Genomic DNA, 22,790 nt, shown 5'->3' with positions numbered 1-22,790 from the left:
ACTAGTGTTGCCGATAGCAGATCAATTGTGCCATGATCCATCCATCCATCCATACATCCATGTCATGGAAAATTAACAACATGACTCAAGTTTGATATAATAAGAGCCACCATGAGCCAAGCTGTGGTGGAATGTCCATCCAAGTAGCACTAAGTACAATAATCTATAACTAACTGTGTTAAAGCAAAATTTTGAGGTACCTCTACTTCACTTGAGTATTGTCATTTTATGCTACTTTATGCCTCCTCCACTGCAATCCAGACACAAATATTGTACTTTCCTACCCAACTGCATTTATTTTACAGCTGCTAGTTACTTTCCGGATTCAGATTTGACATAGAAGACATACAGGGGGATGAGCCTATGCAAAATAATGCTGTAGAACAAACTATCCAACGGTATAAAGTAAATAAAATCAGCTCGGCCTCGACTAACTGTTACAATATAATTTTACTTACACATCGTACACATTAATGCATTAGTTTTAGAATCTTATAAAATAGTATATCACTACTATATCACTATAACACTTACCATAGCATTGCACCTCTGTCACGACTATGTTTACTGTTGATGCCTTTAACAAGTTAAGTCTTTTTTCCTTTTGGGCTTTTCTCTGTAATTTAGTATTTTTACATGATATTCTTCATATATTGGTGCTTCTACATTTACTTAGATAAGGGAAACCAATAGTTCTTACTCCCTCTGGATTCAATGTCTTGCTCGGGGCTGTTTTTTTGCCCTTCAGCAGGGTGTGTGCTCAGCAACATGTGAACTTAAGGTGAGGAATGGCTCCATTGTCCTCAGATTCATGAGACATCCCACCAAGGGGAAAACATGCCTTAAATAGCTGTATGAAATAAAATAAATCCACTGGCTCTGAGTAACAGTAAACCCCCCGACAGCCATGGTCCACCAACACAGTTAGAATGCTTAATGTACCTGATTAGACTGGGTGCTCCTTCTCAGGGGCCATTTTGACGTTTAGAAGCAGTGTGTAGTATATATATGCCTACTATTGTATATTTTTATTTCCTTTCTGAAAAGTTACTATCCTCAAGCACACGCACACACACACACACACACACACACACACGCACACACACGCCACAATAGAAAACAGGAGCCTGGTGCCGTGACTTAACAGTTTAATGTAAATCCAAGACAAAGTGTGATTACATTTCTACACATATACAATATGCATATGTGAGCATACAAATTCTCATTAATAACTCGATTCACCTCGGAGACCGAAAAAATGATCAAAAGTAACAGTGAATAACAAGCTATAACATAGTTCACCACAACGCGAGCCCCTTCTCACCCTACAGTTAGTAAAGAGGACAATTAAAATAACTATATTCTTCTATTTGACGAAGCTGTTTGTCTGTTAAAATCCTCCCGTAAAATTTACAATGCTATCATTAGTTTTTTCGAAGCCTAATATAAATTCACTCCATTTTTCTACAACGAAAATGATTAAGAGAAGCACACAACATCATAATGGTAACACAAGCGCTTAGTAGCAAGTTCTCAACTTGTTAGGAGGTTTAATTAATCCTTCTTCTTATTGTCATTATTATATTTATTTAAACATTCTATAAAGCCAGTAAAATATCCATTCTCATAACATACTTAATAATATTAAGCTAAGGAACAGGGTATACATAGAACGCTACATCAACAGATTGAAATAAAGAGACATCACACCTCAATAAACAAAAGTAAATAAGAAAAGACAATTAACAGAGAAGTATACTAGGAAATACTGCAGCACACATTAGCTTTATCGACAAAGAATGAGATTTTACACCATTGAGAAACCATACAGCAATGGACACAAAAGGGGGTCAGGGTTTGATGCACTCTTAGGTCTTTAGAAAATGCAAATAAACTGATATAGGCCTACCACTTGCATGAATATTGTCGTGCAAGTCACTTTTATGAACCCAATTTACTGTTTTACTGTGAGAATACACCAAAAGGGACCGTGACGTGAGCTTGAGCTTCAGATGATTATTTTTGTGGCGTAAACAGGTAAATCTGGCTTTGAATGCAGCTTTGGTTTACCACTTCTAGATTCAATCCATGGACACCACAAAAATAAAGATCTTTGGCCAGAAATCTCTCTGAAAGTAAGACGGGGGAAAGCTGCAGTTTTCAGCTATGTAAAGTCGGACCAAAGATCTTAAAGCGCAGCATTTTGGGGGATTTACGGTGGTAGAAAAGAATTCATATCTGTGCCTGTTTTTTCCCCCCATAAATTACAACAAACGACGATAACGGGAAAACAATTGTGTCTGATTCAGTTTTGGTTCTTAAATTTCCATTGACACCCCCTTTATCAGTGACGGCATCAAACCTTGACCACCTCACCCTGAATTCCCCCAAGGAACAGCCAGCAAAAGGAGCAGCTCTCCTCAACAAATGTTTAACAAAAAAAAAAAAACCATACACACTCATCCAAAAGGGCTTTAAGAATGCTTGTGTAGCTAGATTATGAATTTCCTGGTGACAGAATGTACATCAGCTCATGATTAATCCACCTAACACCTGTTCCTAACCCCTTTGTACTTTGGGAAGCAGCTTGGACTTTGCCAAACGATTTAAACGGTGCGAGTGTGCGGCTGGATGCTGCAGGGTGCATGTTTGCTTCTTGCAGATCTTCAAGTCACCTTGGAGGAGTTTGTCTGAAGAAGACTAACGCAGCACTGTGAGCCATCGTGCTCTCAGGAATGTTTCTCAGTGTTTCCAAAGCTCCAGGAGGAGTGCTCACGATAACACCATAAGCGAAGTTTGAGTGTATTTTATATGAGAATGCCAGGCTTCGAGAGAGAGAGAGAGAGAGAAAGAGAGAGAGAGAGAGAGAGAAAGAGAGAGAGACTGCCTTGTTTACTTTTCTCTAATTCAGATGTCACCTTTAACCTTTGGAGGTATTGTTGGTTGTTTGAAAGGCAGTACTCTCACAGTAAAGTCGCTAGCTGTGAAGGCTACGCTCACCTCAACAACACAAAACATTTTTACATCTCTACTTAAGCACATTTTGGTAATTGTAAGGTCACTCGATCTACGTTAATGCTCACATTTCTGATTCCCCTTTCTTATAAAACACAAAACATTGGTTATGTGAAACAGAGCAACAGACAAAAGGTATCATACACATCAAGTCATTTTCCACAATGCTGCGCAAACAGGGCTTCTCTTAATTGGATGTTTCATTTGAGAAAATAGTGATTATTTGATATCCCCTAATCACGAGGAGAGTGGTAATCTTACATTATTATTCCTCTCATGGGGTTTTCCTGGGGATCAGATGTATAATTATTGCATCGTGCATGGCCACAAATGGTGTAGAAACTAAATGAATGGTCACCCGCTGAGTAAGATCTAAAGCCATATCAGATGCCGCAGGTCACATATTACATTCATTTTGTGCAGGTGACCATGATTTTTAAAGGTATAGTTGGTTCATTTTTGATTAATTCATTTTTACAGGTCATTCTAATCCATGGCATTCTAGTGTAAAACAAAGGTTTTGTTTTTTACAAATTCATTTTCATACAACACCAATAAAGCTACAACATCAACAACGTAAAAAATATAACTGGCTTAACAATTTGGAGAGAGGTTAGATAATTATTGACCATTCAATCAAGTGTGAGGAGTGAAACAGAAAAAAAAAAAGCTTTAAAACAGACTGCAGCTCTTCTCATAGTTGAACGTCCAGATTCTAAACAAACGAATGACTGTATGCATTAAGCATGTCGAATCCTCTCTTTGCACATCGTATGCACGCATGCATTTGCTTAGGGGTGAAGCAACATGTCCTCGAAAGCACTTGTTTAAGCGTTTAAAGATGAGAACGGAAGTTATTGCCTGTCTGCCCTACCAGCGCCGTGGAGGATTGCTTGTACTGTACTGTGCTGTGCTGTACATGATCGATCTGTTGAATTCTTTGGTGGGAGGAGCGAAAAAAGTCCTGGTGTGACGACGCTATTCCCCCGTGCTGACAGGAGAGGGGACAGGACAGCAGTGTAGCATGGGTGACGCCAAATTCCCTCAAACAGTGGAATGTTTCAGTAGTCTGTCTCATAACAGAGGAGCCAAAAGATTTCAATGGAAAATCATCTCCCTTATGCGTGTGTGCTTAGGCCCCAGCGACCTAGAGGAAATTAAGTAGGTACAAGAAAATAAAAAGACAACAAGAAAACAGAGAAGAATGATGTAACCAGCAACATACTATGTAATCACATCTTTAACTGCCCGCACCCTAGGCTTGCATGCTGGAGCTGACGGGGAGTGGAGACAAGTACCAGGATGACAAACCACTCTCTGGCCCATCAGGAGTTTTTTTGTTTTTTTTCTTATGAGATTGGTGGATTTTAAACCTGGGTGTGACACCCTCGAGCCCAAGCCTCTATCCATAAGGGCCCCACTGGATTATCATCAACTCAACACTTACTATCATCAGCAGTGTTGCAACACTTTACACAGGTGCACCCACCCCCACGGAATACTAAATATAACTGTACATCAACCCCCAGGTTACAAAATAGAAATGAGCCTGACATGTAATAAAAATACACACACACCCACACACACACACACACACACACACACACACACACACACACACACTCTGATAAAACATCCACAAGAATTATTGCAACAATCTCTAAAAAATAAACACAACATGTACTACAGCCATGTCAAAAAGTTCAAGATAATGTTAAGTTAAAAAAAAAAAAAAAAATCACTTCAAATGCAAGTACTATGGCATACCATGAGGGAGAGGGGAAGGCTTTCACTAAACCACCAGCGGTTATGATCTGCCCACGTTCAAGAGGACAAATTAACAGAGGAGATTATTTGTATCATTGGCTACAAGAAAAAAAAAAAGCCTGTTAAATCAAGCAGCAAACACGCAAAGCGACAGCCCTATTGGTTCTCTAAGTGTTCAGGTGTCCCGTTCAGCTGGCGTGGCGATGACTGTGTGGTGTACCTGGTTCGAAGACAAATGGACAGTGACAACAAATCGTCCACAAGGTGCCCTTCCAGGTGTATGCTGCAAGCTTTTCCCTTCTGCTCTGTTCCTGCAGCTCTGAGACTCTACCCAAACCTCAAGCTCGACAAATAACTTCCAATTATCTTTGCTGGAGAGACAAACGACAACAGCGACAAATGACAACAACAAAAGGATTCATGTCAGCCTTCTAAGTGTGCATTCAGGTAAGGTAGTGCTCCTGCGGCTCCTACCGACCACCCGGGCTCAGTGTTACTATCAACCTGCTCAGTGCCAACTTGCTACCATTTTAGTCCCATTTACGATAGAGAGTTCCACCCTGCCCTCCACGGTCCCTACCGAAACTGACCCTATGCTTTCAACCAGCGCCCTCACTCGTGCCTACACAGTATCTCTCTCAAACAACCCTCCATGCTCTGTCTCTTTGCTGCACCCTGGCTATCTATAGCCTCGGAGAACCACCCTCATGGCAAAGATCACTTTCTGTCAGGCCCTTCTCTCGGACTAGCTTTTAACCTTAGCAAAAACAAAAAAAAAAAAGAAAAAAACGACCTCTACTGTGTCTCAAACATTGTACTGTAACTCATTCCCTGTACATGAAAACCAAGCTATATTCTCTGTAATCACGAAGCATGAATTCCCAAGTGTGATTAAAAAAGAAAAAAAAAAAAAATATTCCAAACTAAAGCCACGTTTTGGGCGCCACTGTGATAGAGGTTTACAGCTACAGCTATACTGTACATCTTCGTATTTACATTAATATCCAGAGCAAATGTAACAAGAATTTATCTATGACTTTGGTAAGTACCCCAGGCAAGTTATCTCATGCACACATAATAAAATAGCTCAGCGTGATATCAACTCTGACGTTAATCTTCATCACCTATAGGACGCTGTCGTTAAGGACAAGAAAGAGCAAGGGCTGAGCCTACACCTGGAAGAAAGCTACAACTGCCCCGACTAGGATGTCAAACCAGGGAAACATGTCTCTCTAAGTATAGCTATAGTCTCTTGTGGCTTTCAGGATCCAAGCCAAGTAAACTGTGTCGTTATATCTGTAAGGCACTACGAGGGAACAATGGTCAAAACCTAAAGACTGGAGAGGATTTTGAGGAGGTGGACTACACACGCATGGCTGACAGTAGCACACACAGACAATCACGTTGTACATGCCTATGTTATTATAACCACTTTGTGCAATCACATTGAAAAAAAGAGAAACAAATAAATCTATTGGTATCAGGAAAAAAAAGTTTTCTTCTTAAAACAAACAGGTGCAGACTGCTACATTCTAAGAACGGGGCCCAGCTAAGACACCTAGCTAAAACTGAAGTATCGTCATAAAGGTGAAACATAAAGGAAAAAATATCTATAAATACACTAAAAAGTTTGTTGTCTTCTGTTGGTTATATTTCCAGAAGCCTCCTCGGCTGGAGAAGGTGGAGTGGGGGGAGTTGCTTCTCTTTTCTCCCCACACCATGAATGATTTGGAAATATTAAGACAGTTCAAGGCCATCAATATTTTTTTCTTTGAAGAGCAGCAGGTTTCCGTATTTCACCTTCTCCCAAGTCTCTTGGGATTCTGAACTTCCAGTCAGTAACCCCTGTTCAACAGTCACTTCCCAAATTTAAGAGGGGAAAATAAAAGAAAACAAACCAGAAACCCTCCACTGTCCCAAAAGGCCTGTTTCAAACTTCCATGTAAAACTAATGAGACGTTACCTTCCTCATAAAGTAAAGCAAAGGATAGACAAATAAAAGCAAAAACTGGCCTTTCAGGGGAAAAAAAAAGAAGAAAGAAACATCTTGAACTGTACCCCTCTGAAATGCAACCCCATCTTTCCCTTCTGGAGAGGCTGTGAATCTTTTTATTCTTTTTCTCTCTGTCGTTATATCTTCAAGTTATACGTGACAGTTTCATGAGGATTGCATGTTCCTCTGTCTCTGTTTATGACTGAGGTCGAGGAGAGGATGTTTAAGGTGTCGACGGGGCTCAGGGCGGGTTGGTTCGGGGGAAGCAGCAGAGCTGGGTCAGGCTCTCCAGTGTCAGTCAGTGTCTTCTCTAGAGGTAAGGGTACTGGTTAACCTTGGTGGGGCTCAGCGGGTATCCAGTGTAGACAGTGGAGGCGGGCGAGGCGCTGATGTAGGCCTGGTGGGCGAACTGGGCCTGGTACTGGCTGTGGTGCAAGGTGGGCGAGGGCAGCACGCGGTGGCCCATGCTGACTGGGACCTGGTGGACGATGCTTGGTGGGTAGCTTCCGTGCTGGACTGCGTGACGCGCCGAGCCCTGCGATGCCACCAGGTGGGCCACGGTGCTGGTGGAGCCCAGAGCAGCAGGGGCTGTGTAGGTGTAGAGGTGGGGCTGGCTGGGCAGGTGTGTGGCTGCCAGGTGCGGGTGAACATTGCCCGCGTGAGAGGGGCTATTGTGATGGAAGGAGTACGGGGCCTGAGTGGCGATGGTGGGGGTGATGTAGGCCTGCTGGCGCCGATGACCTCCATTTCGCTCGGCTACCATGTGCTGCTGGGCCTGAAAGAGGAGACGATAGAGGGGCTGAATGACGGTTTTCTTTCTCCTCTTTGTTGTTGGTTTTTTTTTTACTGTTTATGGAAAGACTCATAGCCTCAGATATGACATGACATGATATATGACATATGATATTTCAAGTATATGGAACCCTTTACAATCCACTGGGTAACGTCAGAAATGCATTATTAACCCAAAAGGAATAGTTTTTTTGAAATTTACAGGTGCTGGAAGGCAGATTTCTGAGTCTTTGTGCTAAGCTAAGCTAGCTGGCTGCTAGCTGTAGCTTCATATTTAGGTAGATACAGACACAAGAGCGGCATCACTCCTCTCATCTAACTCTCGGCAAGAAATAAAGCTTTTTTTTCCAAAATGTTTAAGTATCCTTCCAAAACACGGCCCTAAAAAGTTGAGATCGGAGGTTTCATACAGCCATATTCACATGCTGACAGCAATAACACAGGTCTCATCATACCTGGCTGAGATTCAGAGGCTGCTGCTGGAGGGGGTGTGGCCCTGAGCGCTGCTGACGGTAGGACCCGCCTCCAGTCCCGCCCCCTGCTATGTGATTATTGCCAGATAACGCTCCATTGGAGGATTTGAATTTGTAAGCTGAATTCTGATGGTTCATTGCATCTGCACAGGAGAGGATACGGGTTTGGTTAGTGGGGAACATTGCTTACAAAGTAATAGCTATTAGCTAATGCATTGAAGCCATGTTTTAGGAAAGAATCCGTCACTTACCTGGCATCAGGCGCTCACACTCATTCGGGACCTCACTGTTCTGGGTTTTGAGAGGGGGAATGATGATGGTGCGGGGGTTCCCGTTGTTGTAGTTGTCCAGGATGGTGGTCTTTGTGTCGTAGCTGTTGTTGTTGGGGAGCCTGGACTCCACAGTGTAGGGGCTGTTGCTGGAACAGTCGGAGTCGGGTGAATCATGGACCGTCACGCAACTGATGACATTCTTCCGCTGCTTTGAAGATAAACTGGAAGAAACAGAAGGGGACAAGAGAGGAAAGACCATTAACATTATAAGGCTGGTTTATTTGTAAAATGTTTTCACTGTATTTATCATGTTCATCATTCTCTCGTTAATAGTATACTGTATATAGTATAGACCCTTAACTTAACTCCAATACATACATTTAGTGTCAAGACATACTTCTGATTTGTTTTTGCAGTCTATAAAGCCGTTAGTTAGCTTTCTTTTTTTCCTACTCTGTGACTGCTTACTGTGTGTTTCAGTGCAGCATATCACACCATGCGAGACTCGTCTTTGTTTTTCTGCCAACAGATGACTGCACTTATAAAATAAACTTGATCAATGGTTGCAAAACACCACTGCTGGCTTTGGGTGGCCCTATTAGCATCTTATGACTTAAGATTAAATGACTTTTATAGTCACACAGTCATCCGATGTTAGTGGCACAGAGACACACACATACAGCTTTTAAAACCAAAACATGTGATCACAGAAAAACACAAGTTTTGCAGGCAATGGTGAAAACACATCTCTATCCTGTTAAGTCAAAGCAGACAGATGCCATGTTTCAAAAGAGGTCTCTGTTTTCTCTGTCCTTGCTGCAAAATCTTTTATCTCAGCAGCAATTTTTGCATTAACATTACAAACATTGGTAACCCCAGTGATAAACAAACTTCTTGGCCCGTGTCAACTCAGCTGAACAGAACCACATTAAAACCCAAAGCCGACCTATTGTTCTGTTTGTGGTCATCTTCCTCGTCTGTGTCACTGCTGATGGTGATGATGCTGACTGCAGGGCTGGGTGTGTCGGGGATGATGATGGTCTGTCTGGGGACGTGGTGCTGGTGCTGATGGTCGCGGGTGGTGCTGGAAGCCTGCTCTACCTCGTTAGTCCCCCACCCGCCGCCCCCACAGCCCTGCGGGGGCACGCAGTTGGAGGCCGAGCCGTTCTGTAGTACAGCACAACGGGGGGGCGTGTTCTCCTTCACCCGCTTGGAGCGCTGTGGGGACAGCACCGCCTGAGAGGACGACACCTCGTAGGCGGACATGTTCCTAATAGAAAGACAGGGAAGTGTGTTACATACAGGGCAAGATATACAGATGCTGAAGATCAAAGAGCACCAAATGGAAAGCTATGAGACATCATGCTCTTTTTGGGTTGATCTTCCAGTGTGATGATGCATAGTAAGTCTCCAGTGTTAGAGAGTGTTAGGGTACCTGGCAGACATCTGGTGCTGTTTGCTCTTTTTGGAAGAGGAGTTGTTATTGGTTGAGGGCTGCCTCATAACATGTGCCACTCCCACATTAAGCGTCTGGTTGGACGGGAGCGTGACATGGCCAGCTAACAAGGCTGGCTGCTGCATGATGGGATTATAATGGCTGCCATGAGGATGGGAATTCCTGTAATATAACACAGTTTTATGTTACCACAGCAGAAAGAAACCTGCAAGTGAAGTAGCAAACCATTTAACACTGGTAAACACATTGATGTGCCAGGACAATCAGGAGGAAGAAAGGTAGGGTAAGTATTGCCCTCAGAAGCCTGCAGGTGGCAGCAGCTAACTTGTCTAAAGAGTGACGACAGGAAGAGAGGGAACGAGTGAGGGAGAGAGCAAAGAGGGAGGGCAGAGGAGCTGACACCAGCAGCTGTGGAGCGATAGCTCTGCAGAGGAAGTGCGACACTTTCCCAATCGTCTCTCTGAGGACAGCAGAGCTGCCACTGGACAGGAAGGGAGGGAGACAAGGAAGGGGGGTGTCTGGTCATGGATGGACAGCTCCGACCGAATATGAGCATACATGTCCCCATACACATTATATACCTGCATACGCCTTATCTCCCAGCAGATCGCCTTCTCCCATCTATCCATCCATTTATCGAGTCATGGCAGTGACAGGCTATACTCAACTTGATGTCTCCACATGTACATACACCCCATCTCCCCAAGGTAAAGCTGCTCTTATAAAAGCACCAGTATTCACGTGGGGAATGTGATTCATTGAAGATAAAAGGACAAGCTGTCAGGGAGATACAGGCTCCTCGGTCAATCAGTCTTATGCCATAACATCTTCCTATAGCACACTGACGCATATAAAAGCCATAAAACCACCGCAGGTGTTTGAAATCAATTTATCTAGTCTGAACTACAGACTTGCCTCTGATTTTTTTGCATATAAACTTGATTTTACAAAGTGCTTCGTTTTTGTTGCTTTAAAACTACAGATGTAGATATCCAGCCAAATCCTTGTGTGAAGAAAGGTGGTTTTGTAAACTGAAGGCCCCAGTATTCAGACATCAATGAATTCTCTCCAAAGTAAAAAAGTAAGGAAGCAGTGTTGCTCACCTCCAGTTGGCAAGAGGCTGTGTGCTGCTCATGGAGTCGGGGATGACAGTGGCATGCTGGACTGAGGTGTGGGTGAGCTGCTGCCAGGCTGGAGGCAGCAGGATCTGCTGTGTGCCACTGGGCCAGGCCTGCTGAGGTAGGAGAACACAGAGTGGGGGATAAACAAAGAGGGGTGGGGTGGGGGCGAGAAGTGGAGATTGAAATGACAGAAAGATAGATACAGAGAAAACAGTGAGCTGACCCGTAAGAAAACATCCGACTATGAATTGTATTAATGCAGTTATATGAAGTTATCCATGATTGATCATTTTTGCATCTTTTAATCTAAATGTTATAAATGCATGAACAAAGGGAACTCACTGGACTTGGCTGATAAGTTTGAGGGTGTTGTGATAAATTACGCTATATTTTCAAAAATGAATAATAGCTGGTTTAAACTAGCTACTGGGCATGCAAAATGAACCGCGTCAGCTTCAAGGAGACATCCATCGACAAAAGAGATAAGACCAGGACTTAATAAAGATGTACAGCAGCTCCTTTCTTTGTCTTGTGTGTGTGCATGAGTGTATGTACGTGTGTGTGTGTGTGTGTGTGTGTGTGTGTGTGTGTGTGTCTTCGTATTAGTGTGATTATGTGTCTGACTTGAGTCAAATCAACCTATGTTCTAATTAAATTCGTAGACCTATTCAAGCAGCGGTGAAAGAGGCTACTTTGTATTTCTGATGCAGAACAGGAGGAGTATCAGGCATAATATGCCCCAAGATGTGCCAAGATGAGTGTGTGTGCATGCATGCCAGAGCGTGTTTGTGTGTTACTGTGTGTGTAACCCTAATAGTTTAATGCAGCTCTATTGATTACCACTTTAATGTCAGGGCTAATGAATTGTTCCTTTAATACCATTTGCACATCTATTTACAACAGCATCAGTATGTGCTGCAGCACACACACGTTTTAAAAGAGAAAGTGAGAGAAAGAGAGAGAGAGGCACCATATAAAATGCAAAGCAGACATTATGTGTATATGGTATGGTAATATTTGTTTTTACCATTATCTTTCAGCTTTATCTAAACCTTTATCTTTGTGTTTACATCTTTGCTTTGCTGTCTGTTTCTATTATTTTCTGACAGAAAGTAGCTGCTCTTCTCTGCAGTCTGGCTGCAGGGTTGTGGAAGTCGAGCTGTTTTTGTCTGAGCGCTTTGCAAAGTCCAAACTAACCAGCCTATGGTGGAAGTGCTGCAGGGGGCATGTGCCGGCCAGCAGAGCTGCCTTGTCAGTGCACTGATGACCAACATCTCTAATGGAACATTCTGGAGCTGGTGATGGTCTTTACATCTGCGACCACATCCAAGGCCTTTTATCAAAATGCCATTAAGACACTCTAATACATCCATCTATCTCCTGCTCCTCCGCCTTCTGCTCGCTCTATCTCCATTCCTGGCACTCTACATGCCTCTCTCACTAGGCGTCTGCGTTGTGTAACCAGTCTGTCTGCCCTGAAATGGTAACCCAGTTAAGAGGCCGACAGGCCGTTTTCTTTCTTCTCAAAGCCTACCATCACTATCAGCGGCCCACTGCCTCCCGGCTCGACCTACACTCCCCGGGTGAAAACCCTTTGTCACCTCAGGGCTTTGAGAGCCCCAGCTCTTACTACCCAATTGTTTCCACATTTTCTGCATTCCTGTTCCAGATAAAGGTCCTGCTGGTTTCCCTGCCTCCCTGCTTGGAGCCTCCTTCACTCTGCCCCCTCTCTGCACACCCAGGGAGCTTGTGGCTGATCTTGCCTGGGTTCGAGGCGGGCAAAGGGTGCATGGGTAGCGCAGTGGGCGAGTGAAGGCACAGGTGGGGAGAATGTAACCAAGAGGCAAACAACGACTCAGCCAAGCCTATGAGACCTCCCACAGTAAAGGAATAAACACACGCACACCGCACACCCAGTTATTAGTTGTGCTGCTTGCTGGCCTACATAAACCATCTGCTTACATTAACTATTGCCTGTCTTTGTTCAACATGTGTGCAGACGGGGATGAATACCTGCAGAGCATGGCAGCAATGTGTGATTCACACTTGATATATGATTCAATATAGTTGACATTTTCCTTAATGAGACCTAGATGTTTTATTTTGCCTCCGATGGAACCATCATATCCATGGACCTGGTGATGTTTTTAATTCTCTGGTCATGGAGAGCCTCATCCAAGCTTCCCCTGACCTCCCAGGATCCTCTGAGGCCTGTAATTTGGAGCGCCTGACTTGGAAGCAGCCCTGGAGCTAATCACCATTTGGTATCTGACAGATTAACCCACCATAGAGACACAGGCGCGCACACACACATACACGCACAGAGCTTTGCTGCCTGCCTGCCTACTGCATGATTAACTGGAGATAAGGGAGTGCTTCAAACTCCCTGGATTCTCAGGGATATTTAAAGCTTTCATGGAAATTTCCATAGGGAAAGAGGTGGTGTGGCGATGGAAGTGGTCTACCATGTGTGTGTGTGTGTGTGTAGGGAAGAGTGATGCACAGTCACTCTCTGTTACTTCCAACAACTGTACACTAGCAGCTAAAGCACCGGCTCTACTGTGCAGGCTCCAGTGAAGGCCTTCTCTGTGTGAAAGGCTCCTGCCTTTGTGTGCATCAGACCGTGACAGCCTCAGCCTCCAGGAGAGCAGGGCAGCAGAGAGCGCGAGCGAGGGGGAGAGAGTAAGAGGAGAGAGAGGCAGGGAGCGATGCACAGGAGAGCTTGGCCTGAATGCGCTCAGGAAAAACAGCTGCCAGCAGGGGCAGGGTCACAAACATTGAGTGATTTCCAGCCTCCATCGATAGATACTATTCTTAGTGAAGGCTTATGAAAAAAGGCATGCAGAAAGCTTTGCTTGAGTGCCAGGAGTTCCAAGTCCGACAGGCAATGCTTTCGTTAAGAACCAAAAAACTCCATTATTTCTTTCTCTGTGATAGTCTAATCGTGTCCTACCTGTGTAAGCAGGCCAGGTTGGATCTGAAGGGGCTGGGCACCAGGGGCCTGCGTCACTATGGGAACAGCATTCTCCATCCGCACAGAGTAACTGGTGTGCTTGGAGGGGGACGCCTGGAGCCCTGTGGACAAGTGAAGTACATGCACAGAGGATGTCACACATAAGTATGGCAATAACCTTCAAATTTGTCACTTATAAACAACATCATGCCATCTGCAAAATTAAGAGCGAGTGATCACATAGTGCCTTATATATGCAACTGATTTATCCTCTTTCAACAGATGTCAAAACCCCTCCGCTATGTTTAAACACAGCAACACTAAGAAAACAAAAACAGTAGTCATGGCAATAGCATAAAAACAGTTTCTAATAATGGAAATTCTTTTTATCACCCATTGCACAGGAAGAATAAATAAACAAGCAGAATAATGCCTTAGAGCTCCTCTGCCCTCCCAGTGCAAATGCAGAGGAGACAAAGGGGAGTGAGTAAGCATTACACAAAGATATAACGTTTCCTTTCAAATGATTAATTGCCTCATCAAGTTATCACTGAATCACCATTTGTATGGTACGACTGACGCTACCCGTGGGGTGCAAGGCTAAAGCTGCAAAACAAAATGACAAAAAGCTAGCAAAAAGGCAGGACTATCTGCACAAAGAAGCCAAACTGACTATAGTGCCGTATGAAGGGTACCAGTTTAATTGGGTTGTATTCTCATATCATGGCTGCGGTCTTGCGTTTTCCACTGAGGACCACAAATCTCATCCTCTCCACTCGTAATACATGCTGACATGTCAGACCTCCTTACCTTGGAAGCCAGGTGGGCAGACAATGAGCGCCTGCTGGAAAGGGTCGGGCCGAGCAGCGCAAAGCTGAGGAGCCCCCGGTTGCAGAGGCATGCTCCTCTGGGCCACGGCTGCCATGGAGGCAGCGGAGGGCTGGTAGAGTGCAGATTGGTAGTTTAGTATGGAGACATCAGGACTTGCAAAGGAAAGGGTGGCATTGTTGGTGGAGGAGGGAGCCAGGTTGGTGGCCTAAAGGAATGATGGGACCAAAATAAAAATCACGAGAGTGGAGGTACTGATGGGAATGACAGGGAAGTGGAGGTTCTCCGAGGAGGAAAGGTTGAACAGCAGGCATGGTAAAAACACAAAGATAGCAGTATTCGAACAAAATAATGCACAGATAAAGATGCAAAACAACCCCCACATCAAAACAAGATGGATGGCGGGGCATCCATCATTGATGAGAGCCGATGGAAGAATAAGGAAATTGTCCGACTGATTTAAAACGTGTCTAGGGACCGCTGATTTGATTAATTAGAGGGAGAGAAAGAATGTGAGGAGAGATGCAATCAATTCTACAATTACGCGATTATTCTTTGAATAATCAACCATCAATGAGCAAAACGCCACCAGAGCACTTTTAGACTGAGAATTCGATCATTTTGTATCATTAACAGCATTTAGTTTGAAATCTTAATAAGATTAGAATCTTTAATCCAATATTTAGATTAGAATGATGCATTTGTGGAAATTTGAGGAAATGTATACTATATTGTGATAATATACTGAACATGAATTTATTGATGCTTTGTATGTTTTATATGTCAGCAATACACATTTCCCTTATTGAATGGTGAGCATTAAAGCCATAAGGAAGTCACATTATAATTCTGTTTAAATGTAAATGTTACAGAATCAATATGAGCCAATATCATGAGCTGCAGCAAAATTTGACATTTCATGTCACAGCTTCACTATCTAGCCACCAAATCAATACGCCTGACAGGAGTAATATTTCACAGCCAACAGTCATTCTATAATTATGTAAGCTTAGGTAACTCCAGCCTGTCTTGACCATTAATAAGACATGTGGAATACTAAGACTGCCTGGGAACATCCTTGATACAAACAAATGCTTTTAAGAGACACCATTTGCTCGGCTCGTAAGTAGTATTTGCTCCACGAGATGCTGTCTAATTTTAGCCCTTTCATTAAGCGTAAGTTGGGGCGGAGGGAAATACAGAGACAGCGCTTTCATTTTTCATTTGCTCTCTTTAGCGTGTTCGATGAACACCAGGGGAGGGAACATAATCAATACAGCACTGTGACATTCATCATACACAAGCACGGAAGCAGCAAAATACAAGCCAAAGATGCATTCCAGCCTTGCAAATGAATCGAGCTGAATAAATCACTAACTTAAGCCTGTCTATATGCCCTGAGAGCCAAGCGCAGAAAAGACAAGCTGAGGGAATGTTAATCCATTTAAATCACAGCAAGATGGGGTTTTTGTCGCATGCTACACAGTGTGAGCCTGCTCGATATAGTAGGTGATAAAGAACTCTGTTTACTAAAGAGAGGGGTGGGTGGGGGGCTAGAGTTGTAACTAAGCACAATCTGGAAAACCTTGCCACCCGACGCTCGGTGATTCCGGTATAAGCCAAAAGTCAGCAGTTTCGATTCACAGACCGTACGGGAACGAAGCGGCAAAGCACCACAGGCTCAACCCAGGGAAATGGGAGGGAAGAAGAGAAGACAGAGGAGGACAGGAGTGAGAGGAGGGGAAAAGAGAGGAAGCCTGGTAAAGGGATTCTTAAGGCCTGAAAGCCCCAGAATGCAAGGCAAGCAGGAAGTGGGGCTTGTCATGTGTGTAATCAGCACTTTGCGACAATCCCACAGGACCTGGGGCACAGACAGAAATGCAGGCAGACAGATATACATGCACCAAGGCAGACAGGCAGGTCAGTAAGCCTGGAAACATGCAGACAGACAGGAAGAACAGACAGGAAAAAATAGAACAAAGAGACAAACAGCCACTCATGGGATGCTAAGCTGTTCAGCTACTGACAGTTGGGTGTTTAAAATACAATTACTTGGTTAAGGCAGCATTTGACTGAGCAAGATGCATGCGTCATATTTTTCCTTGAGGCTTTCAGCTCAGCTTTAAGTATCCTTTGTGATACATATACATTTATGTATACATGTCTTCATACATATGCAGTACAGCTGCATTCTTATTCCATTTTTTTCAATCCGAAATTTAGTGGAACCAGTCATGGAAATGTGGTAAACCATAGCTAAAATAATTAACATACTTGCATCTTATAGCATATAAGCTCACCACCAGTGGCTGCCTACTGCGTGAGGATGTCTGATTTCCAGTTTTACCTGGCTGTGCACAGTGTTCAGCTGGTTGTTGAAGGTCATGGTGAGGTTGGTGGAGGTGCTGGGGGCCACATGGGTGATAAAGGGCGTCTTGCTCTGGTTGACTGTGTCGTACATGTTGACACGACGCTTACAGATCTCCATGTTTTGGAAGCACGACTTCACACTGCACGGACAGAGCGTGAGAGAGAGACGGCAAACAGAATGAGTACTGTATCTTATGACAGCGGCGGATGTTATTTCACTGTTTGAAATGATCTTATATAAACAACGACATGGCCTGTGCAGCTCTTACTGTGTGCTGTGTGGGAAATCGAGGAGATGTGACATAGTAACAAAGGGGTGGTTGAGCGTTTCGATAGGCGTGATCCTCTTGTCTGCGTCGATGGTCAGCATCTTCGTTAACAAGTCAATGAACTCCCTCCTATCAGCCTTCTCTGCCAGCATGTCGCTCCCCTCCAGATCTGACGTCATGTTCACCTGGAAGAACGAAGCAAACACACAAGTATCTTAGCATTTCAAATACCTTTTCAGTGGCTGATGAGTGTTCGGAGTCTCTAATATTTCTGCAGACGACAGAGAAAAATCTCTCCCACAGCTTTTTCCCATACAGAGGCCTATTAATACTCACAAGGCCTCATCAGTTAGGGTGTCAGTGTGTATGTGTCACAGAGCCCAATGATAACCTTGCACCTTAGTGACATTACAAACATTTGCACTGGTATTTATAGCACCACTCGGAATATCTCCTGGCGCCTTCACTGAGATTTTTATCTATTCCTGAGATGTGAAGACAAACAAAAAACATGAACCCAATAAATGCTGCCATTGGCTAGGCGTTAAAAAACCCGTTCACAAAGGACACCATTTTGCGAGCGCCTCGGAGAAATGAGACAACTTAACCTAAATATGTTCTGAGGCAGTTCTGGGAAGCTGCCTTGGAACATCATGTTGCTTCATCTGTATTAAACATTGCGGCTTAGGTTGTGGATAAATACTGGGCAAAGCAGATTTGTGCAGATTTTTTGCTCCAGTGAAAAGCTACATAAGTAGGGAGAATTGATTTGTTAGGCAGGGGACTAATTCTGGGCCCTGGGTTTACTTTTAGGGTTGTCATGTGAGGTGATGAATGAAGGAAGTGGGACAAGGTCATGATATAGCAGGTCCAGACTCAAGTGAACAAGCACATTGTCAGGCGGTGCGAGGGCAGAGACGGACAGTGGCAACAGACAGACAGCCTTGTTTATTGTGACTGCCATGCAGAGGGAGCAGGCCTGTTTTTAATAAAGATGCAGCGCTTATCTGTAGGCCTGCTCCAGGGACTATCAGATGTGCTGCCAGTCAACACTGCAAATCTGATTCAATACTCTTTTTCTATGCAGGTTATTCAGGCTCTGTAACCATTCCTCTCTGCTTGCCATCTCCGCTGGCTGTGATAAAGGAATAATCTGCAGAACGGGGTAAGAAATAATCACATCGTCCTCTGCTAGTGGCAGAGATGACTTTGGGAAATGTACACAGTTTGCTTGCACATGCATAGCAGGTGGGAGTTGGCTGAGGTGTGCCACAATAATCAGACTGGATAGGAAAAAGCATGAGGAGGTAAAAGAATTTTCCTATCATCCATTAAATTAAGATACATAAATTCACTGGATAGAAAATATATTTTCATACATCATTTCCTTTCAGTAACAGCAAGAGGCAAAAATCTGACATTTTCTAATCATGAATGGAAATGGAAAAGAAAATGGTCACTAAAAAACATAAAGACAAAGGGCTTCAACTAAGACGGTCAGCCTTGCGTGTCTTGCATTTCAACGGCTGTTTATGGAGCCACATCTGTGCCGTGAGGAGCACTGACATGCCACTCTGGAGCAAGGGTAGGGATGGCAGATGTCGAGCAGTGAGACAGATTGGGCTATGCCTCAGGAGATGTGGAGCCGGGCATGCAGGATGCAGGCCTGTCTTCTGCACAGCGCTACATGTGCAGATTTACCCATAAACTTTATTTTGTCAGTGGGCAGAGCGATAGAGGAAAGGAAAAGTGTATTTGTATGTGAATGTGATAAAAGAAAGATAAGGTGAAGACCATGCTGCTCCTCCTGCTATGGCTTCGCTTCTATCAACAGAGATATCGAAGGATTGGAGATCAAAGTGAATCCATTTTCGAGCAGTGCCGGCCTTCCTTCCATCTACAGGCCTTGAGCGAGGTCCTGCATTCGCTGTGAGTTGGTCTCTGATTTACTCAAATTAGATATACTTGTGACTAAAGCCTCCCCACATTTCCCACGTCTGAAAGGAGGTTCATTATCTCTTCCTGGCACCCAGCCCCTCTGTCTTTCAGGGCCTTCAGCTATATCATCCATTATACACGCGGAGGCAGATGTCCACAATGCTGACTTGTTTATATGGTCAGGATAGTGAGATGGGGCAAACTAGGCATTTTTTTTTCCCACATTAAGATTGTGCAGCTCTGCTGTATATCCTTTGTGTTTCTGTAGTAAACTGAGTCTGGCTGCGACAGCGAGAGGAAGATGGGACACAGAGCTTGAAGCGTAGGAGACAGAGATGACCCAGGGGATATCATACCAGTGCAGGTTGGTTTCATTAAACTCTGTGCAGCATGTGTGTGTGTGTGTGTGTGTGCTTGCGGTACAGTAACTGTAAATTCAACATGCCCAGGCAGCGATGCTATCTTATCCCAGCCGACTGCATGTTATTTCCAGACAGGCCTGACAGCGGCCCTAGGCGCTACTGGACAACCATAATTGTCTCCATCACTTAAGTCACTACATGTGTTGCGTATCCACATGGACAATTTCCAGAGGCTGCTGCTGGTTGTGTACCAAACTGGCCATATTCCCAAAGAAATAATTCACCTGCTTAACTCTTATCTCTTGGCTAGTCATTATCAGAGGCAGGATCGAGGCGCATGATGACAAGAGAGTACTGTCACAGATTTGAAGGGGCCTGAGAAAAAACGTTGTAATTTTCCATCACCGCTGCCATATCTGCCAGCAGAACCAGTATTTGGCCAAGTGAGGGTGAGCAAAACAACACTCACTATCGTCTCACTGTCAGGCACGTCTTATCAAAATGTCATAGCTACACGTGAACTTTCCCACCGTGCAGCGATGAATTCACTCTGAGTCATAGAGGAAAGTGACATTCGATATCGACGTGTACAGAGGCAGTGCTTTTCCATATATAAATCACTTCCTGAGGTTATGTAAGATCTTTCTAAACAGGCACAATCCCACAGGTGACATGCTGGGCTGCGGGGGGGTGGGCGGGGGAGGGGGGCTAACCAGCTGAGTCATGCAGACACAATATGGTGAGGGTCTGACCAAGCTGGTCCGAAAAAACTGGTGGGGACCCTCTGGAATGTGTGAATGTGTGCCTGAATTAGTAAGTGAGAACGATGGGGGAGAGAGAAAGTACAGCAATTTGCCCTCAACATGCTAACATGCACTGTGTATGTACAAAGAGGAGACATAGCCACAACAGTCACTCCAGCTTAAATAAGAAAGCAAACTGTACATATCAAACGCATTAACCAGTCTCGCCACATGTTCAGCTCAAATGTCAGTCTGTAACTTATTAGACAGCGGTTAAGCAAAATGAAGAGCAGAGCAGAGTTGAGGAGGGGGTTTCAGTGAACAGCTGCTTTCATTTCACTCTATAAAATTCTATACAGCAGCAGAGCTACAACGCATCTGGAGTTCAAGTCTTGGCAGAATAAAAACCGTAGGATTTCAGATATATGATAGATAATCCTCGGGATGTGATGGATCAAACTCGGCTCGGACCTGAGTAGGCCCATCACTCGAGGCTTCAAATGTGAGACAGGTGGAAGTGATTGAAGGAAAAAGACAGAGCAAAAGCAAGTAATATGTCTATTTGTGGGAAGGAAGAAAGCCATGCTCTGTGAGGGTGAAACAGCATACCTGTGCCATATCATCCAAGCAGTTGAAGATGTACTTGCGAGCCTCCTTGGACTTGATCCCCGTTTCACCCTCGTGGTCCTCTGGAGTCTGCGGGAGACAAGAAGCAGATGTTCCTCTCAAATCCCATCACACTTCCCCTCTGGAAACGCACTATTTACATTTGGCTCATTACAGCCTCTTGTTGTTGATGTGCAGCAGGACTCGGCTTGCCCTCTGAGCAACCCTGGGGTAGCACACAAACACTCATCTAACAGCCAGGGAAGGTGAGGGAAACTGCATGTGGAGGCGCACAATATATCACTGAGACAATATCCAGAATGTAAACTGCACTACACACACACACACATTTTACTCAAGTGCACTAGGACACGCATTTAGTATAAACACGTGTGGTTATTCCTTTTCAAAGGAATTAGATTTACACAAAGCTAATCTGTGTTGACTATAGAAACCTCCTGACTGAACACATGATATTTTTTAATTACAGTCAGCAAAGCAACACAGCTGCTGTTACATGGAAACACATGGCGAGTTTGAATTAAAGCTAAGCAATGTCTCTCCAGAGTGGAAAAAAAAAAAGGTGGACAAGGCGCCTTAACGTTTGATGCTTTCCACATACCAAAGACACTGGAAAATTATGAGCTACAGTACTGATATCAATAATCTGTCACTGAATTGGCCGCAATGCTGCAATCAACTCAGACAACAATGGACTTAGAAATTCTTAAATTTGAGCAAGAATGTGAAAACGCTTCTACCTGACACTGCTAAAAGCCCAAGGATAGCAGACTTGTGAGCATGTACACTATGTACATATGCAATATGTCGGTGTGGTATGTTACTGGGATTCATAAGAAACAAATGCACTGAGCTATTTGGAAGAGATCAATCTTAATAACACTGGTAAAAAACAACACCATGCCCTGTAGAGATGGATCAGTGTTTGCAGTTTGATCAAGAACTCAAGTGAGTAAATTCACTGTGCGGCACACTAAAGTTCAACTGGAGTTAATTAGGGTAAAAAAAGAAAGAAGCGGACCTCCGCACTGAGTGGCCTACGTAGAGGGACAGTGGAACGGGGTTAGAGCAGACACACTCTGAGCTGGAGTCATCAGGCTTGCCTTCCTTTTGCCAAATCCTCTCACACAGATCCATTTTGCTCTCATTACCCTCTCACTTTGTTTATAGCCAGACACAAGGCTGTAAATGCCTCACACAGTGCAGCCAGAGTTTCTGGAACATCAATGACAGATTTTGCTGGCAGAAATATCACCTGCTCCTAGAGGGATCTTCTTGATGCTACCAGCTTGAAATTTTTGTGTGCCTGTGTGCATGCATTGGTATCATTTCAGCTGTACCTTAAGTCTCCAGAGAGGATAGGTGGAGTCTGGGTCTCTGTTGAAGAACCTGGTGGTCTTTGTCCCTGCACTCAACAGATACTCTGCAGGCAGGCCCTGTGTCTGTGAGATGTACCGGATCTGCAAGACAGAGGATGAAAAATGCATTTGAGAATTTTCACATCATATGCATGATTGAACCATAAGTTGCATTTAATTGGGGCACGCTGTGAATTTTTCCTGCAAATGACAAAAAAGGCTAAAACTTCAGGATGGATGTTCTTTTGGCAGTTTGAAAATCTAGGCTGACGTTAACTACTCCAGACTTATGTGGCTGAAATATGCATAGCACCCAAACATGACCTCAGCTCAAGAGTCTAAGATTGATTTGAGACTTGTAAATGAGACACTTTGCTAAGTTTTCGGGCATGTGAAAAATCAGCCAAGCTTGTTCAGTGATGGAGCACAACTTGCTCAAGGTTTTCCCACTGA

General features: G+C 44.1%; 1 protein-coding gene across 2 annotated transcripts in view; it reads right to left on the bottom strand.

Moving 5' to 3' along the window:
- Positions 1-5,603: 5,603 nt before the first annotated feature.
- hipk2 (homeodomain interacting protein kinase 2) overlaps positions 5,604-22,790 on the bottom strand; it is a 65,393-nt gene continuing 48,206 nt past the window's right edge. The window contains exons 4-15 of one of the 2 annotated variants that reach the window (XM_070831053.1): positions 22,320-22,439; positions 20,962-21,048; positions 17,310-17,494; positions 17,018-17,180; positions 14,653-14,878; positions 13,843-13,964; positions 10,872-11,002; positions 9,748-9,930; positions 9,259-9,582; positions 8,292-8,533; positions 8,023-8,183; positions 5,604-7,550 (exon numbers count right to left, since the gene is read on the bottom strand). In XM_070831053.1, the coding sequence (XP_070687154.1) occupies positions 7,086-7,550; positions 8,023-8,183; positions 8,292-8,533; positions 9,259-9,582; positions 9,748-9,930; positions 10,872-11,002; positions 13,843-13,964; positions 14,653-14,878; positions 17,018-17,180; positions 17,310-17,494; positions 20,962-21,048; positions 22,320-22,439 (2,409 nt within the window). In that variant the 3' untranslated portion in view covers positions 5,604-7,085. The remainder of the gene's footprint in view (positions 7,551-8,022; positions 8,184-8,291; positions 8,534-9,258; positions 9,583-9,747; positions 9,931-10,871; positions 11,003-13,842; positions 13,965-14,652; positions 14,879-17,017; positions 17,181-17,309; positions 17,495-20,961; positions 21,049-22,319; positions 22,440-22,790) is intronic. The other variant, XM_070831054.1, reaches the window with a different exon arrangement.

The sequence above is a fragment of the Pempheris klunzingeri genome, chromosome 5 (assembly GCF_042242105.1).
Source record: "Pempheris klunzingeri isolate RE-2024b chromosome 5, fPemKlu1.hap1, whole genome shotgun sequence".
NCBI classification, from domain to species: domain Eukaryota; kingdom Metazoa; phylum Chordata; class Actinopteri; order Acropomatiformes; family Pempheridae; genus Pempheris; species Pempheris klunzingeri.
Note: the sequence above shows the minus strand (reverse complement) of the source record. Positions and strands in the feature narration are given on the sequence as shown.